The 20,633-nt window shown below is 36.7% G+C and overlaps 1 protein-coding gene across 6 annotated transcripts in view; it reads right to left on the bottom strand.

Annotated features, from left to right (window-relative positions):
- The window catches only part of LOC137628767 (uncharacterized), an 80,266-nt gene continuing 59,633 nt past the window's right edge, over positions 1 to 20,633 (bottom strand). For 3 of the 6 annotated variants that reach the window (XM_068359964.1, XM_068359963.1, XM_068359965.1), the window contains exons 10-13: positions 18,574 to 18,654; positions 17,542 to 17,622; positions 16,211 to 16,285; positions 1 to 3,408 (exon numbers count right to left, since the gene is read on the bottom strand). In XM_068359964.1, coding sequence (XP_068216065.1) covers positions 839 to 3,408; positions 16,211 to 16,285; positions 17,542 to 17,622; positions 18,574 to 18,654 — 2,807 coding nt within the window. In that variant the 3' untranslated portion in view covers positions 1 to 838. The remainder of the gene's footprint in view (positions 3,409 to 16,210; positions 16,286 to 17,541; positions 17,623 to 18,573; positions 18,655 to 20,633) is intronic. The other 3 variants (XM_068359967.1, XM_068359966.1, XM_068359968.1) reach the window with 3 other exon arrangements.

The raw sequence follows: 20,633 nt of genomic DNA, 5'->3' as shown, positions 1-20,633 counted from the left end.
TGAATTTTATAATTTACAATATTTGCATTAAATACAATAAGTGTACATCCGAACCGTGAACAATACCAGTTGAAAATTATTTCTTAGGCAGTTCACATTTCAGCATTAGTTTGTAAAAACCAAGGCATTGCAAAATGTTCACGTTCATATGACTTGAGAACGATCTTGAAAAGTTGGTACAACAAAAGATTGACAAATACGAACACGAGAAATTTAACATTTGCAATAAGAATTAACAAAAAATATTTCAACATTAAAATAACAACTCTAAAATAGAATCAATAAATAGAATGCAAGGTAACATTATCCTCAACTTTTCCCTGCAAAATGTCCATCTCATCCAAGATGTATTTTTTTTATCAAGAAAAATAGTCAAAATTCTCCTAAGTAAAAAATATTTATAACTTGCTTGTCAGTAGACAAATAAATTGATTAGTAATTGCATAAAAATCTTTTAAACATTTCAGGCAGTAAATAAAATAGCAGCTTATAAAAATAATTGAAATGCAAAAACTCTCCCAATAACTGGTAAAATATGAAAAAAAAAAAAAAAAATCAATTTTTTGAATACATACTAATTCATTGTTTTTAAAAGACATTAATTAAAACAATGTGAAGATATTTCTTCTCGATCACATTCAATAAAAACTTTCAATACAAGTGATCTATGAAGTAAAAAATAATTTATGGTTTTCCATGATCATTCACTGAAGAAATTTACAGTACACAATACGTTGCTCAAGAAATATCAAATAGAAAATAAGAACTAAGCTAAAATAACCTAACTAAACTATACACTTTTTACAATATAAAACTTTGTAGTTTATGATTACTGACTTCAAGGTCTCTCCTCCTTCACAGGATTACCAAAGGGAGTGAATTCATATTCGTCTTCAACCAAAAGATCACTTTCATCCAGTTTTTCTTCCTTAATTGGAAACAGAAGGCTTTCTTCCAAAATTTCTTCCTCCATGAAAGTATTTTCTTCTTTAATCATCACATTTTCTTCTTTAACAGTGGCCTCTTCCATAAATTCCTTCTCTTGCTTGATCTGAACATCTAATTCCTCATAATCATCAGGTTTCTCTTGTTTGATTTCGTTCTCCGGAATCAACGACGGAGTCGCGTTGACTTTTACTTTGGATGGAAGAGCATTAAATACTGTAAAATTCCCCATTACCTTAGCCTTATTATCCTCATTATCATCCGGTTCTTGTTTGATAGTGACTTCCAAATTCTTCATACATTTTTTGTTAAAAAGACCTAGATCTTCATCCTCATCATCATCGTCAAAATCCTCATCATCAAAATTATCGTCGTCATCAACGACGTTTGTATGTTGATTCGATTCCAAGAAGTCATCATCATCGTCGTCGTCATCCTCCTCAGCAGGTACTCCCAAATTAGGATCGGAGTCATAGTCATCGGAGTCTTCATCCTCCCCAAAACTACCGACCTTTCTTTCATCACCACTATACATGACCTCTTCTGCACTTGAAATATTTCCTCCATCAACCTGGAATCTCGCTTTCTTGTAGGGTACCTCAAAATTTTCCGCTGCCTCCATCATCACCATCCTCTTCTCTTCAAGTTTCTGTTCATATTGCATTCTCTCTATTCTATTTCTGGACTTTGACCTCTCTATTCTCTTCCTTTTCTTCCTCCTCTTCAACTTAGCCCCAGCTCTGTCTCCACTAATAGGAGAATTGCTTTTTGTTGCGAGAGATCTACGACCTCGCAGATGTTTTACCCGTCCCTGTCCATGTTGAGAAACTTTATGTTCTTGTAAGGCACTAAATGATGGAAAGTTCTTGTTACAAAGGAAACACCTGACAGGCTTGTGTGACTTGAGATGGTCTCTTAACTGGGCTTCACTTTCAAAACATCTGTCACATTTGTTACAAATGAAGCGATTTTCTAAACGGGGAGTGAATCCTGACACCTGACTTTTTTGTGCCAAAAATGTACAGCACGGTTCACATATGAACTTCATACCCTGCGATCCATCGTCTTTAGACTGGTTGATAACTCCATAATGTTTCTTACAAAAGGCACACGCAACCGAGTTGGATTTATTCTTTTCTTCACAAACGTCCAAGTGACTCTTGAGGGACTGTGTACTGTTGAAACTTTTCTTGCAATGTTCACATGAATGTTTAACCCCTTCCAGTATTGCCTTCCTTTTTAATTCCAATTTTGGTCCTCTTTTATACTTGATATGAACAACCTTATGATTTTCAAGGGATACTTTATCTGGAAAAGCTTTAGAACAGACGTCACACTGATAGCTTACATCATTCTTTGGAGGGGGGACAATTTCACTATTGGCCTGCTTGTATTGTCTGAGCTCTTCAACAGTGTGATTTTTCAAGTGACTGTCTCTCATTGATTTATTCCCAAACTTTTTCTGGCAGATGGGACACTTGGCAGAAAATGACTTGATCCCTCCGTGTATTCTCATATGAAAAATAAGATTATCTCTATAATCAAATTTTTTGTGACAAACATCGCACTCAAATTTCTTTTCGGTTGCATGTAGCTTTAAATGTTCCTCGAATGAGCTTTTTGTACTGAACTCTTTTCCACACTGGTCACAAATGTAATTAACTTCCCCCAAATGATTGTTCTCATGTTGTTCTAATGCCTTTTCATCTGCACAAAGAAGGCCACACTCAGAACACTGGAAAGGCTTTGTACATTTATCATACTTGTCCAGAGATTCTTCTTCTTTTAGGTCTACTATTGGTATGTCTTCAAGGGGTGTGTCCACTACACCCTTGGTGATAATTTGTATCGGTTTTATTCGACCAGTAATTACTTTTGGTAGTGACGGTTTTGACCCAACACCTGGGTACTGAGAGGTAGCTGCTACTACATGGGGTGATACTAATGTTCTGACAACAGTTGTTACATCATTTCCAGATGAAGCTGCACTTGGGGCCATTACCAATGGAGACTGAGCAGTTGTTAGTACATGTTGACCCAAAATTTGATGAGGAGAATGTCCCACAATGTACCTTTGTGAAGCAGGTGCAATACGTGGAACCGGCATTGGAGCTTGAGTAGTCAACAATTGGGTATGTGGCTTTTGAACCTGTGTACTTAGAAACTTTATCTGTGCAGAGGAGTTCTGAACATGAACACCCTGTAATTGTGTCTGAGAAGGAGGGTTCCCAACTCGAGATTTTAATACCTGAACCTGTGGAGGTGACTTCTGAACTTGAGTGTCTACCAACTGCATCTGGGGATATGGATGCCTAACTAGACTGTTTGTCAATTGCATTTGTTGAACTGGGTTCTGGGATGGAGAACTTATCACATGCACAGGAACAAATACGGATTGGGAAGAGCCTACTGTTGATACTTTTGAGATGGATACAGTTGAACTTTTTCCTTTCCACAACACATCTGCAAGATAAAGAAAAAGATATGAAAGCATGTGTCACACGATAAATACGACTTACAAGCCTTAGATTTGAAGTATACTTATAAAATTAAAGATAAAAATATCCTTTATCATACCAGAAAACTATGTTGCTTAGTCAATAGAAATTTGAGTGCATTATATGAAGACAGTGAATCTACAGGAGACAAAACCTTGATAGAACCTTTGAGAATACAAGATGCTTTTCCCATAGGACTGCGAGAATAATAACAGCATTAAAAGGATGTTTTAAAAGATTTCAGGTACACTAACCATAATAAACAAATCTTGTTACCATATATGGCAAAAGGAAAGATAGAGATTCACTGATTACTACCATTGTTGTCTCCCATCAAGTACCCTCTATATTGATTAAATTATTATTCAAATCAGGATCCTACAAGTATGTACAGTAAGGTCTTGCGTTATGGGAGAATTTGGACGATCAATGGCCCTGCATAAATGGAAAATCGCATATTTCAAAACCCCTAAGAATAATAATTCCCTTAGGGCCATGACAAACAGCAACTTAACTAATAAAACATGTTTACTAACCATTTTCAAGACTTTCCATGAACTATACAGTGAACCCTCGTTTATCGCGGTAGATAGGTTCCAGACCCGACCGCGATAGGTGAAAATCCGCGAAGTAGTGACACCATATTTACCTATTTATTTAACATGTATATTCAGACTTTTAAAACCTTCCCTTGTACGTAGTACTGTTAACAAACTACCCTTTAATGTACAGAACACTTAATGCATGTACTACAGTACCCTAAACTAAAACAGGCACAAATATTAAAGGCGATTTTATATCATGTGTTTCCTAAACACGCCAAAAAGCACGATAAAAAATGGCAACCAATGTTTTGTTTACGTTTCTCTGATCATAAAGAAGAAACAAACGCATTTACTGTACACATCTGTGTATAGGTTAGTTTTTGCATCGATTATATTGATTATTCAGTACAGTATGTTGATTTTGTTATTACCAATATGTATATATATATGGGTTATGAAAAAAATCCGTGAAGTGATGAATCCGCGATGGTCGAACCGCGAAGTAGCGAAGGTTCACTGTAACTGTATTTTTATAATATTACACTGTTCTTATAAATAAATAAAACATTAAAAATATTTTCAAGTTTTAATAACTTGAAAAAGGTTAAAATTACAACCAGGAAGGGTGTAAATACCATATATTTCCCATTATAACACGATTTAAATTTAGGACAAATTTAAAAAAGTTTACGTCATATCTATTGTATAACACAACTGATGAATAGCAAAATCATCACTGCATAGACTAGCTTTAGTTGTTATCACAGAAAATCCAAAATTAATGAAATAAAGGCGATTTTATATCAGGCGTTTTCCTAAACACTTCAAAAAGCAGAATAAAAAACTGAAACCATTGTTTTGTTTACGTTCATCTCTGATCACAACAAAGAAACGAACGCATTTACACATCTGTGTTTACGTTAGTTTTTGCAGCAACAGCTACCTTACCGAGTATTGATCATGTCGCTACCTCATTGCAAGAGGGTCGTAACTCCAAATTTGCTAGTTTAGAGTTATATGGTGTACAAGATTGCCGAATTGATTCTGCATCTTTTGGTAAAAGTCGTAAATCTAGGTGAATTAGCTGCCGAGAGATGGCACAAAGAAGTTTGTGAAACATGATCAAATTCATAGGACTTAGCAACTTTCAAATGCGTCTCCTGAAAAATCAGGAATTTGGAGTTAAGACCCTCTTGCAATGAGGTAGCGATGTGATGAATTTGTTACTACCGATGTTGTTTTAATTAGTTTTCTTAGAACTTCGAAATAAATGAAATGAATGTGATTTATATAAAGTTTTTCCTTAACACGTCGCCTAAAACAAAAACCTTCCAGTTGTTTACTCTATGCTCCATCGTTGATCATAATAAACAAACAAATGCATTAAACACAAATGATCAAGGTGATAACTAATGATATTAAGAGCTTTTAGTAAATATATTGCAAATATTTTACTTATCATATCCATATGAATTCCTAAATACGTAGCAAAACAGGAAAACCATTTTGTTTGCGTTTAATCAACAATAGCAGACTGCTGCTAATGACAGTGTGATAATTTACAATAATTCTAAACTGTTAAGAAGGATAATTGCCCATTCCGTATCCAAAATACTTTACATATCTTCAGTTATAAGTCAAATTACTTCAATTATGGAATCATCTACAAAGAAGAGAAGAACATACTAGGCCGGTTTTTAAAGTCATCGAACAATTTGGTAACCGCTATAATGTTTGATGTGACAGAGAAGGTGCGAGTTTGGAAAAAATTAAGGATAATTCGAATCATGACTGATTTTTAATATAACAAACTTTGTGAAGAAACAAAGATTTTATTTGTGTGTGAGAGAGAGAGAGAGAGAGAGAGAGAGAGAGAGAGAGAGAGAGAGAGAGAGATAATAATGAGTTTTAAATGTAATTAATGAAAAATATGATAGGTTATAACACATTGGTGTTTATGTAATATCAACAGTATAGATGTTCTGAATAAGTTAAGAAATAGTATAAAAAATAACATTACTGTATTCGTACAAGCATATTCTTGAGAGCAGCAGCTAGACATCAGCTGATATGATCAAAGCCAAAAGTAAAACAGAAAGAAGTCAGCAACACTCTATTGTTAAAATACACTCAAAATTTAAAACAAAAGTATATAAATGTTTTCATAAAGCAAAATTAACCATGTAAATAGTAGCAATTTCCCAGAATGAAATGATCTTTTCTAAAAAAAAAAAAAAACAGTTTGCTGACGAAATTGGATGCTGCATTTTAAGCTACGATTGAAATGGATTTGTGTGGTATAATTTTCTCGTGTTGTATTCAATTGACACTACTACTACTACTTCTTGAGAGAGAGAGAGAGAGAGAGAGAGAGAGAGAGAGAGAGAGAGAGAGAGAGAGAGAGAGAGAGAGAGAGAGAGAGAGAGAGAGGTTTTTATATACCATTTACTAAACAAAACAAATTTTTGTAAAGCAAATCTATACTGTTTAAAATATATAACAGAAAATATTGCCGACTCGTTACCGAAAGTTAGGCTATTCATTGCAAATAAACGAACCGAACCTACATGTCAAAACATTGAACACCCACAGGGAAAAAAACTTTTATATATACTGTACTAAACAAAAATAATGCTTTAAATATACCATCATTGACACCACTATTAAAATTATTGAAAGGTTTGAGAGAGATAAAGATTGCCCAGAACGTGAACGTCGGCCTCATGTTCCTTGAACGGTACCCTCGTGAACGTGAATGCCGCCCTCGGGAACGAGCGTTGTCCTCTCGAGTGCGAGCGCTGTTCTTGGGATCTAAATCGCAGAGATCTAGGACGCGAGCGTCTGGACCTAGGTCTAGACTTTTTTCCCGATAGAGTAGAACTCGATCACGACTCTTCCTCGTAAAGAAGAACGCCTCCGAGGAGAGCAATGAGACCTCAGGTCTCGTGAGTGCAAGGCTCTACAGTGAGAGCGTCTTCCAGAAGAAGAGCGCTCGGATCATGATGACCTACGATCCATAAGAGCTTCCTGTGGGTAAAAACAAAGGGTTGATGGCAAGGGGACGACGAGGTCCCACAATAGAGAGAGGGTTCGTCGTCATCAGGGGGTCATTGGAGAGGCGAATGTGAACAATCACCTCGTCCACACATAAAGGGCTGGGGGATGGCGACAGATGGACCTCGCACGGGTCCAAAGCGTGAGATTTTGAAGACTCTGGAGAAGGTTCCTTACTGGCACCACAGCAGTTCCTCCTTTGAAGGAGGTCCTGAAATCCCTAAGGACGAACAAACCTGCAGCAGATCTGAAAGGGTGAATGGCTCGCCATCGGTTGGAGAAGTTGCTCCTCTGGGGGAGGCAACAACCCACACCCAGTACCGTGGGGCTGCCAAGGAGTTAATCGATCTGCGCTCCTACTCGATCGTCCCTCGTAAAAGCGTGAGCGAGAAGTAGCCTTTGCGAGATTTCGGGGGGCGAGGAGGAGGACACGGTCTGCTCGCCCCTGAGGGAGACCAGTAGCGCCCAAATTTCTCCCATTGGGAGGCAGACCACTCCCTACAACAGTGCAGGGTGAACCCTGCTCGCATCGATGCCCTCGGCAAGGGGACACAAAGAGTGCGGGTCGGTCTCCAATGACGACATGAAGGTTCCGCATGCAGCGCCCTGGATAGGTTCGCATGATGAAGGTGATCGGAGGAGAAAACACACACACTTGAAAAGAGAAAGCAGAATTCAAAAAGTTCAATGACAATCAAGAGGAGAGCGGACACATTCGATCTCTACTGAGCCAAAAGAAAAAGTAAAATCTCTCACTGCTGTGAGAGTATGTATAGAGGAGGCTGGGTACAACCCAGCCACCCCCAGCTTACCAGCTTAAGAAGTTAGGTAGGGTTGCTACCTCGCTATTAAAGTCTAATAGCTACCTCCAGGTGCTGCTGAACGATAATTCACATAAATAACGGAAGGTTTGTTAGTATGGGAACAAACTAAAATTACATTACAAATCTTTGTGCATTCCTAACTCAAAAAAAGTCAGTTCATCATCAGGACCAGAAACAACATCACTGCCTGAATCATATAAAAATATTGAAAGTAAACATTTTCTCTGTTATTCTTGTTCATTTCTCCCTTTGTTACTCTCGCTCATTCCCTCTGTTACTTTTGTTCCTTTCTCCCTCTCTTATGTGATAATAAAGACAACAAGATATATAAATGGAAATAGAACTCCTATGGAACTGTAAATACATATTGAAACTGACTTTTTTCCCTTATATATATATACTGTATTAGACAAAACGTAGTCTTCACATAAGCAGTTTTCTTTATAGCATTGAGTGTGATATACCAATGAAGTGGATTTCTCCTTTTCCTTCTTATGATCATCATTTGATGTTTTCAAAGTAAAACATTAGGAGATAATCATACAAAAACTAGAGGATTAAGTAAAAATGATAACTGCGAAAACTTGTGACTAAGTTCATTAACAATTTCTGCATACGTTGTTAGAGACCATTTAGCTACACTTTCTATACCCTTATAAAGCTGTTCTGTAAGGTTTATTTATTAAATGGGAGGTGGAAATTAAAGCTAAATAAAATGAAGAAACCAAAAGCAAAGGATGAAAAGTAAAATGACAGAAATCACTGTAAAAGGGTTTTACGAGAGGACACTTGGAACATACTAGTGTTGTCTACTGTGAAACAGGCAGTCAAGCCTATAGCAAATGACTTGCTCCTCCTTTGGGGAAGTTTATGTGAAAATATAAAATACAAATAAACTAAATAAAGATTGTGAAAGAGCTTTGCAAGGACAGCTGCATAATCAGTATAAGGACTACTGTATAATCAGGGTCATTTGCACAGAAAACTCGGCAGCAGGTGAAATTGATCAAGAAAGGAGCTATAAAATTCCTTCAGCCTCATCTTGGGCATTGACAAGGCTGACATCGGAAAAGATTTGGCCTTCCTCCAGAGAATGAGCCTTTCAGGATCCATGATCTGCACTAACAGTCAAGACTCCTACAAGAAGTGGAAAGACAATGCAGGTCTACCGCTGGTTTTGTTATAAACTTGTTACACAAGTCCACAACTTACAAACTTAATAGATTCCACGAAGCTATTTGTAAGGCAAATTTTGTTCAAGTTTGGCCTAGGATAAGTTTATTTGGCCAGATAAGTTTAAACTAACTCACTGGCCTAGGATAAGTTTATTTGGACTAGGATAAGTTTAACCTAACTCATTGGCCAGGGATTCTCAGCTGTAAAAGTCAACAAACAGTCCTGTTTCACATAACAAATGTTGTCTGGCTTACTGCATCAACTTATATAATCACAGTATTTCATTATAAACTTTTGATACAATTTCTAAGATTTCTGATTTCAGTCAAGATTTGTGTTTGTACATTACCTCTCAATGTTTGTAAATTGAGGACTGTCTACTGTAAATTGAACACTCTCCTTACCTTTATGAAATTGAGTAATAACCATCAGAATGAAATCCAAAAACAATTCCCTTTCCGATAGAAACTAGAAAAACCCTTTGGATAAGTTACTCTCCCTACCTTTAGGAAACTGAGTGATAAACACTCAACAAACATGAAATATAAACCACCAATTATCATTCATATGTAATAAAAAAAAATATTTTCATATTATGCTTTGTTTATTATAGTGCAATAGCAAGTTATTTGTTTTGGTAATCAGCTGATGTCTTGCTAACTCCCTTCTACAAGCAAACAACTAGTGTAGTGGTCTCCTAGCAGACCACCTATTACAGTACATATTAGTTGTTTATGCAGTATTTATTTAGTTTCTCATATTTTGTTGATATTTTGTAACAAAGCAATATTTTGATAATGGCTTTGTTACACGAGTTCCGAAATAATGCAGACAAACAGTTGCTGAACACAATCTTGAAAAAAAAAACCTTTCACTGTTAGTTGAGTGCAGTGTTACCAAGTTAGCAGATAACTAGACCTAGAGTCACATACAGTAGCAAAAGTAGACCACCTAGAGGTATTTCTAGACTTCTTTGGTTACTAATTAAGTTTGTGGGAAAATGTGTAGGCTATATGATAAATTTGGAAAATATTACTGGAATTTTACTTCTTTACCAAAATTTGATTAAAAACATTTGGCAACACTGCTTTTATGTAAACAACATAAGAAAATAGAAGAGGAAGGAAACGGTTTCAGAAATCAGTTAATAAAGATAGAATCATTATTTTTTGCAGATGATGCCTTAATAATTGCACAGGATATACATAATGCTAAGCGTAACATTCAGATATTAGTAGAAACTAGTAAAAAATGTGGGTTGGAAATTAATAAAGAGAAGAGTAATATTATGATTTACAATATGAAATAAAAGCCAGATAACATAGAGGGAATCAAAGCAGTAGAAAGTTTGACATACTTAGGAATAAAGCTAGACAATAGTAGGAATATATTTAAAACTCAGAAAAGGGTAATGATAGAAAAGGCACAAAAATTAGCTAATCTAACATATTCAGTTATAGAGAAAAGTTGCAATAAAGTGATGATAGGAAAAACGTTCTGGAAAAGTATTGCTTTACCATCTATTTTGTATGGAACAAATGTTATAAATCTAACAGAAACTGAAATAGAGAAACTACAAAGAATAGAGAATGGGGTATATAGGAAGATTTTAGGTGCCACTAAAAGCACAGCTAATACTGCTCTAAGAGGGGAGATAGGTGCATCTTCTATGAAAACAAGGGTGATGGATGGGAAGCTGCAGCACTTAAATCGTACCCTGAATGGAAAGAAGGAAATACTGAAAATAATTATCCAGGATATTCAAGAAAAAGAAGGAAGATGGTGGAAACAACCTGCAAAGTATTTGGAAGAATTAAGTTTAGGTATAAGACAAATAAGAAGAATGAACAAGGCAGAAATAAAAACGGAAACCAGAAAGTGGGATACTGAAAAGTGGAAAGAAGAAATAGAAAGTAAAGTGAGCCTAGAAATATATAGAACGTGGAAGAAAGAAATTAAAGAAGAGTTAATTTATGACAATACATTTGCTTCAGTGATATTTTTTAGAGCAAGAACTAATATGTTAAAACTAAATATTGTAAATAGACACAATGGAGGGAATGTAAACTGTAATTTTTGTGAAAATGAGGAGGAAGATTTGATACATTTTTTGTTATTTTGCCAGGAATATAGAAAAGAAAGGAATAAAGTAATTGAGCTACAACAACCATACGAGGAAGACCCAAAGAAAATAGTAGGATTATTTTTATTTAGTGAAACAAATATAGAAAAGAAAAAAGAAGTATTAAACATAATGTGGAAGAAAAGACAAAACAGTACAAGAAGATTGGAAGAAAAGACAAAACAGTACAAGAAGATAAGCGTTAGAGGCGCCGTTGTAAAGGCTATGCCTCACCCCGGAACCTGAACCTGAACCTGAACACTAAACAAGTAGTTGTTGTGGCAACTAAGACTGATTTCAGTGGTTTCTTCTATTATGTAAATAAATTGGGATAACTGGCATTCAACTAATTAATATTAACATAAGCATTTGCTAATATACCTAAAATACGAAAATTTACTGTGCTAGACAAAATATCTCACTCGGTTCGATTAGGTTGGGTTTGCGCCCCCCACCCCGTTAGGTCATTAGGAAGGTAAGGACACGGCTTGTATGTCAGGTTGGGGGGGGGGGGGTTTGGGTTAGTTGTTGTCCATTTTTCTCGGCGTGTCCCCATAAACTACAAAGGCTCCAATATCTCAATAGAGTTTCGGACCAGGAATTGCTGCTAGGAATTGTAAAATCTCAATTTTTCCCCCCCCAAAATGCTTTGCTAATTCAAGGGTGCGTCTTACCACTTGTAGCGTCTTATGACATGGAAAATACGGTACTCTCCCTACCATTACATAACTGAGTGATAACCATCAGTATGAAGCACAAAAGGGTAGTTTGTAGCGCTACGGCCAAGCGTCCTAATTTGTTTATTATCGCTCCGACTGTTATCTTGTATAGAATAAAAACGTTTGGAAATGGTCTACGGATCTTAAATATGTTGTGAAAGGGGGGGTCCGGGGGGGGGCGCAGCCCCCTGGGTAAGGACACGGCTTTTGGCATAGGTTAGGTGGGTTTTTTAAGTTAGCTTCTCCCGTCGTACTCGTAGGTAAGGAAACTGTTGTGTAAGGGGGGGTCTGGGGGGGGGGGGCAGCCCCCCTGGGTAAGGATACGGCTTTTAGCATAGGTTAGGTGGGTTTTTTAAGTTAGCTTCTCCCGCCAAAATCGTTTTTAGAACGACGGCCACAGTTCAGAATATTCCTGTTTTCTACGGGATCTGGCCGTCACCCTACAAAGGCTCCGCACAAAAATATTCCCTCCCTAATAGAAACTAGAAAAACCCTTTGGAGAAGTTGCAATGCCATATCAAACTCACTGCAGCCAAGCCTGAAGTGTGAATCTTTGATAGGAGGGTGAGCGGAACTACTCGCCCAAACTTACCACCTGTCGATAATGAATTCAAGAGCCGTTCCATGAGAAAAATTTACTTTAGCGTAGGAACAAAAGAAAAGAAAGCTACTGATATGCTTTCAGGGGTGCTCAAGATATGTAGCCCAGAACTTAGGACCATAATACTAATTTAAAAAGTTAAAGTTGCGGGTTTTAGGTCTCCACAGAGACGATTTACATCGTCCTCCTCGGGCGACCATTAGCCAGCAGGGACTATCACTAGTCCCCTCTAACCTCCCCCCCAGGCGCCACCATGGGAGTACCCCCCGGTAGAAGGTCTCACGGTATTCGCGTCCCAGGCGGGGACCGAACTCGGGACTTCTATAATAGAGATCCGCGACGCTACCAACCTTGCTATCCGGAGTATTTACACTTTGATGAATACTGTGCAGTACTAATATTAGCCACCAAAGCTCTGTCTCCTCCTTACTTGCAGAAAGGATGAAAATATGGCTAGAAAACAAAGGATAAGATAAAAAGAGGGGTAGAAAGGATGAAAATATGGTTAGAAAACAAAGGATAAGATAAAAAGAGGGGTAGAAAGGATGAAAATATGGTTAGAAAACAAAGGATAAGATAAAAAGAGGGGTAGAAAGGATGAAAATATGGTTAGAAAACAAAGGATAAGATAAAAAGAAGGGTAGAAAGGATGAAAATATGGTTAGAAAACAAAGGATAAGATAAAAAGAGGGGTAGAAAGGATGAAAATATGGTTAGAAAACAAAGGATAAGATAAAAAGAGGGGTAGAAAGGATGAAAATATGGTTAGAAAACAAAGGATAAGATAAAAAGAAGGGTAGAAAGGATGAAAATATGGTTAGAAAACAAAGGATAAGATAAAAAGAGGGGTAGAAAGGATGAAAATATGGTTAGAAAACAAAGGATAAGATAAAAAGAGGGGTAGAAAGGATGAAAATATGGTTAGAAAACAAAGGATAAGATAAAAAGAGGGGTAGAAAGGATGAAAATATGGTTAGAAAACAAAGGATAAGATAAAAAGAAGGGTAGAAAGGATGAAAATATGGTTAGAAAACAAAGGATAAGATAAAAAGAGGGGTAGAAAGGATGAAAATATGGTTAGAAAACAAAGGATAAGATAAAAAGAGGGGTAGAAAGGATGAAAATATGGTTAGAAAACAAAGGATAAGATAAAAAGAAGGGTAGAAAGGATGAAAATATGGTTAGAAAACAAAGGATAAGATAAAAAGAGGGGTAGAAAGGATGAAAATATGGTTAGAAAACAAAGGATAAGATAAAAAGAGGGGTAGAAAGGATGAAAATATGGTTAGAAAACAAAGGATAAGATAAAAAGAGGGGTAGAAAGGATGAAAATATGGTTAGAAAACAAAGGATAAGATAAAAAGAAGGGTAGAAAGGATGAAAATATGGTTAGAAAACAAAGGATAAGATAAAAAGAGGGGTAGAAAGGATGAAAATATGGTTAGAAAACAAAGGATAAGATAAAAAGAAGGGTAGAAAGGATGAAAATATGGTTAGAAAACAAAGGATAAGATAAAAAGAGGGGTAGAAAGGATGAAAATATGGTTAGAAAACAAAGGATAAGATAAAAAGAGGGGTAGAAAGGATGAAAATATGGTTAGAAAACAAAGGATAAGATAAAAAGAAGGGTAGAAAGGATGAAAATATGGTTAGAAAACAAAGGATAAGATAAAAAGAAGGGTAGAAAGGATGAAAATATGGTTAGAAAACAAAGGATAAGATAAAAAGAGGGGTAGAAAGGATGAAAATATGGTTAGAAAACAAAGGATAAGATAAAAAGAGGGGTAGAAAGGATGAAAATATGGTTAGAAAACAAAGGATAAGATAAAAAGAGGGGTAGAAAGGATGAAAATATGGTTAGAAAACAAAGGATAAGATAAAAAGAAGGGTAGAAAGGATGAAAATATGGTTAGAAAACAAAGGATAAGATAAAAAGAGGGGTAGAAAGGATGAAAATATGGTTAGAAAACAAAGGATAAGATAAAAAGAAGGGTAGAAAGGATGAAAATATGGTTAGAAAACAAAGGATAAGATAAAAAGAGGGGTAGAAAGGATGAAAATATGGTTAGAAAACAAAGGATAAGGTAAAAAAAGAGGGAAAAAGGGGATTAAATATTCATTAAAAAATTACTCTGGTAATATTCAAAGGTAAAAATTAATGTCCTTTTCAATATAAATTTTTTCATATAAGATTAAGTTTATTATTAAAGTTTTTTTTTTCATTCTTCAGTGTCTACCTTCCTTATGTTAAAATATATTTTTGTAAATAATATTAATGATAACGATAATATAATTTTAGAGATACAATGAGTAACACTGATCCTTTTTTTTTTTTGTTCCTTTGTTAAACATCATTAATTAGAGGTTACCATATTTTTATTCTAATAAAAGTGTCACAAAACATTTTGGTACAAAACCTTCCTTTTGATCTGGCGTTTACTGTCCTAAACCCACTCCTCAAAAGTACCATTCTTGAATTTGCCCCATCTCTGCCTCATGACAAAAAAATAAAGAAAGAAAGCAAAGAACGAGTTCATCCAACATAAGTGTAATTATGTTGCCTATTAATGTTGTTAGCATAACAGATCTGACCTCGACAGGTGGTTTTAGAATCAACAACAACAACAACAAATGCAGCAGTTTCTAGTCCACTACAAGACAAAGGGCTCTAACATGTCAATTCATGTCTGGGTTTGGCCATTTTCATCACCACGCTGGCCAGTGCAGATTGGCAACGGTGGGAGATTTTCGTCTGATCGCTCTCAGCATACCAACCTGGTATGGTGGCCCTGACTGTAGTCAATTTCTTTTAGCGATGCAGATTTGCACCGACTCGCAGCGGTGCCTTTTTAGCTCGGAAAAGTTTCCTGATCGCTGATTGGTTGGACGAGATAATTCTAACCAATCAGCGATCAGGAAACTTTTCCGAGTTTTTATAGGGCACCGCTGCGAGTCGGTGCAAATCTGCCTCGATAAAAGAAATGGACTATAGTACAGCTTTAGTGACCATGGAGATACATAAATAATTTCACCACGTTAAGGTATTCTCACTCAAGTGGTTCAGTATCTATAATATGCACACACACCCCATGAGCTGATTATTTAAGCCAAAAGTATATTAAAACAAACAAGATAAAAAAATTCACTGAAATCAGACAATTGTGGATCAAGAGATTTTCTTTTCGTCTTGGAACAGTTATTATTAACAATAAAATGGTGGAAAGGCGCATGCATGTGACAGACGTTAGATGATGGATAAGGACCTAGTTGGTGTTAAGGTTATCTGCATTGAATAGAAAAAAACAGAAGTGATATGTATTTGCAGCTGCATAAGATTGGTTGGATTTGGTGGCAGTTCGGTGATGAGTGTTATGTCAAGATTTTATCTATTAACCCTTTTAGCCCCCAAAAGGACGTACTAGTACGTTTCACAAAACACATCCCTTTACCCCCATGGACGTACCGGTACTTCCCTGCAAAAAAATGCTATTTACGATATTTTTTTTATTTTTTTGATAATTTTTAGAGAAAATTCAGGCATTTTCCAAGAGAATGAGACCAACCTGACCTCTCTATGACAAAAATTAGGGCTGTTAGAGCAATTTGAAAAATATATACTGCAAAATGTGCTTGAATAAAAAAATAACCCTTGGGGGTTAAGGGTTGGAAATTTCCAAATAGCCTGGGGGTAAAAGGGTTAAAAATAGAAAGTATATTGGATCTAACCTTTCATTGACGGCACCACTCCAGATATGCCGTCGGGGGGTTGGGAGGTCATCACAAATGGATACACTTCGTCAGCTGGAAATATAATAAAAAGACACAGGAATAAAATAAACCAAAACAATAATTATTTCTTCTAAGCCACCAAAAATGGAATAGCTTCACTACTTCAAACAACTCTAAACTATTAGGTATTCTAAACACTTACACTTGCTTACATCATAAGAGAGTAACTTTCCCCCTGTACCTACATTTGCCTATTGGTGGGAATTAGCTAACCACCCCCCATGATACAGCAATAAGAAAATAGACAAATAATGTTATTTATGACAGAAAGTAAAAAGTTATAAATAAAAGGACTTTAGTTCTTATTTTGCTACTTTAAACTGTACTACAGTTTACTCCCTCTTACCTGGCACCACCAGGACAGGAGGGATGTTAGATAATTTTATATTCCAGATATCCGACCCATTTTAAATTACTAAAGCACCAAATAAAAAAAATAAATAAACTTATTGCAATACATAAAGACACTACCATTAGTGCAGTATCAGGAATATAGTAGAAATTAGAAAAATACTGCATAAAAAAAATACAACACTGAATGACAGCCCATGTGGATACTACTCAAGAAGAGAAATAGAGAGTTACAAGGATTATGGATGTCTCAAAGACTTTAATCCACCAGAGCATCAGAGGAGACCCCATGTGCTCTTGGTTAGAGCAAATTATTATCTGATCTTGTCTATCTATTCTTGAATTCGTTGAGAGAGAGAGAGAGAGAGAGAGAGAGAGAGAGAGAGAGAGAGAGAGAGAGAGAGAGAGAGAGAGAGAGAGAGAGAGAGAGGAGAGAGAGAGAGAGAGCTTTCCCGTCATCATTATTCCTACAGCAAGGGGTCAGTTTCCCGTCATCATTATTCCTACAGCAAGGGGTCAGTTGCCTAATGATGAATTCCAGATAAGAGCAAGTTTACTGTAATGCTGGTGGGTTCAATATTACTGTATGCTATTTAACCATTCTCATCAAATACATCTTAACAAAATTTAGCCAGTTTTTATAAAAATATATTTCTTGGGAGGAGAAATATTTCCAATAGTATGTTTAATAAAAGGGAGATAAATACTGATATCACTAAAATCACATAACCCAATAGAACACAAACGTAAAAACAAAAAGACAGAGCAATACTGTGTGCAAGTTGACGAAGGCTTACGATAAAATGGTCATGCTTGTAAGTCATTTAATTATTTAACAGCAAAAATCCCACTGAATTAAATTACGATGCAGTACATAAGTCGATTAATTATCTGACATCACACAAAGTATATCTCACTTTTTAGAGGCAGTGGGTTTCCAGGTTTAACATCTACAGGTGCTTTTGAGGGTACTGCATACAGAACATTTTCCCCATTTCCTAGAAAAAAAATACAAAAAGATATGTTGATAAAATCAATCTACAGTATCTACTAAGGCACTTCGCCCAATTTTGGGAGGTAGTCAACATTCAAAAGGAAACAAAAGGGGATTTTATTCCTCCTTGCCTGACGAGGGACTCTGCCGAGTTTGGCTGGTACTGCTAGGGTGCCACAGCCCACTTTCCCTCATCTTCCACCACAAATGATGCGTCATATGCTGTTACCTCAGCGGTCACCCCTAGGTAGCATCATGGCCTATCAGAACTGCATCTCAACTGCTTGCCATTCGTGTCTATTCCTACCACACTTTTTACCTCTCTCATATCTCTCCTCCCGTCATCTAGGGCTTTCTTCATGTCATCCATCTACCCATACCTTGGCCCTCATCTGCTTACATTCCACCACTTGCAGCAACAACAGTACAGTAAATGAATAGCTAAGGCTGCAAAACTAGATTTTTTTTCCATCATTTGGATAGAAAACTGATTATGTTGAGCCACTTAGGATTAAGATCAGGCTAAGAAAAGACCAGCAGGATACTTCACAGCCATATTAAAAGATAGCAAGGTATCTAAAATAGTAGCAGGTGGTAAAACAATACTAGGCAGTATTTAAAGTGTTAATCATCAGTTTGGGCACCCACTCGTGGCAAGGGTCAGTGACTTTATAGGTTAGGAGTTAGCCCACCATAGCGTAGCATTTATTCGTGAAAATTCGCTTATCACGCCTGTGTCTGTAACCTAACTATCGCGAATAATGAGGCTTGACAGTATAACACTTAAGCAAACATGAAAACCTTTGTCCTCAAGTCTGATATAGTGAAATCATACCCAGACTGCAGTAGGAAAACAACGAATCTACTCCCAACTTAATATAACACTAATTAAAGTATCACTATAAGTAATGATAAATAAAAAAAAAAAGACTATAAAATGCTTAACCTATCTTACCTCTCATTTCCCATGGTATTTCAGACTTACCATCATTAGGGGTCTTCGACACCAGCGGGTATGGAGTCACTACTCTAGCTGCTGCAAAAAGAAAGATATGAAAATGGTATATTTCGAAGAATATTAGAGCAAAAGAAAAAACATGAAATTCAATAAAAGCACATTACAATCTTATCTTGGCTGCACTAAGTCAACCATAACTTTTTTTTATGTAAAATCTTTAGTGGTCTCCCTTTCCCTAATATGATATTCCTTGCCTTAGACTGAAGAATAAAAACCATTGACAAACAAACATTAGGAGATACAACCACAATTCGAACTGAAATCATAAATATCAAATATTCATAATGAAATACTATAAGAACACAATGCTATGTAATTTATTGCAGTAAACAAGATCCATCCATATACAAAAGGCACTTCCCCCAATTTTGGGGGGTAGCCGACATCAACAAGGAAACTAAACAAAAAAGGGGACCTCTACTCTCTACGTTCCTCCAGCCTAACCAGGGACTCAGCCGAGTTCAGCTGGTACTGCTAGGGTGCCACAGCCCAACCTCCCACATTTTCCACCACAGATGAAGCTTCATACTGCTGAATCCCCTACTGCTGCTACCTCCGCGGTCATCTAAGGCACCGGAGGAAGCAGCAGGGCCTACCGGAACTGCGTCACAATCGCTCGCCATTCATTCCTATTTCTAGCACGCTCTCTTGCCTCTCTCACATCTATCCTCCTATCACCCAGAGCTTTCTTCACACCATCCATCCACCCAAACCTTGGCCTTCCTCTTGTACTTCTCCCATCAACTCTTGCATTCATCACCTTCTTTAGCAGACAGCCATTTTCCATTCTCTCAACATGGCCAAACCACCTCAACACATTCATATCCACTCTAGCTGCTAACTCATTTCTTACACCCGTTCTCTCCCTCACCACTTCGTTCCTAACCCTATCTACTCGAGATACACCAGCCATACTCCTCAGACACTTCATCTCAAACACATTCAATCTCTGTCTCTCTGTCCCTTTCATTCCCCACAACTCCGATCCATACATCACAGTTGGTACAATCACTTTCTCATACAGAACTCTCTTTACATTCATGCCCAACCCTCTATTTTTTACTACTCCCTTAACTGCCCCCAACACTTTGCAACCTTTATTCACTCTCTGACGTACATCTGCTTCCACTCCACCATTTGCTGCAACAGACCCCAAGATAACATTTGCAATATGAAACAGGATTATTTGTTGACATTTGCAGCTGAAAATCATAGGCCTGGAAGTTTGGTGAAGCCTACCCTAGGGCAATCAAAATCTGCCTTACAAACAGCATTTTTGGACCTATTAAGTTAGTAAATAGAGGACTTTCTGTATATTATATAACAATTTTACAATCGGTCACACACTGGCATTCAATGGGAGTTATGTGACTCGCAACCACGGTTATACAGTCACCGCTCTTCACGCAGTCGGCTCACTCAACACTTAAAGTAGTGGAGTTTACAAAAAGATGATTTGCTGCACTTTAGAAAATCTTTCCTTGCCAACTCAATGCTCTTTTGAAGAGAGATTATTATTATTATTACTATCCAAGCTACAACCCTAGTTGGAAAAGCAAGATGCTATAAGCCCAGGGGCTCCAACAGGGAAAAATAGCTTAGTGAGGAAAGGAAATAAGGAAATAAATAAATGAAGGGAACAAATTAACAATAAATCATTCTAAATGAGTAACAACGTCAAAACAGACATGTCATATATAAACTATTAACAACATCAAAAACAAATATGTCATAAATAAACTATAAAAAGACTCATGTCCGCCTGGTCAACAAAAAAGCATTTGCTCCAACTTTGAACTTTTGAAGTTCTACTGATTCAACCACTCGATTAGGAAGATCATTCCACAACTTGGTAACAGCTGGAATAAAACTTCTAGAGTACTGTGTAGTATTGAGCCTCATGATGGAGAAGGCCTGGCTATTAGAATTAACTGCCTGCCTAGTATTACGAACAGGATAGAATTGTCCAGGGAGATCTGAATGTAAAGGATGGTCAG

The sequence above is a fragment of the Palaemon carinicauda genome, chromosome 36, assembly GCF_036898095.1.
Source record: "Palaemon carinicauda isolate YSFRI2023 chromosome 36, ASM3689809v2, whole genome shotgun sequence".
Classification (NCBI taxonomy): domain Eukaryota; kingdom Metazoa; phylum Arthropoda; class Malacostraca; order Decapoda; family Palaemonidae; genus Palaemon; species Palaemon carinicauda.
This window is presented reverse-complemented; position numbering and strand designations above follow the sequence as displayed.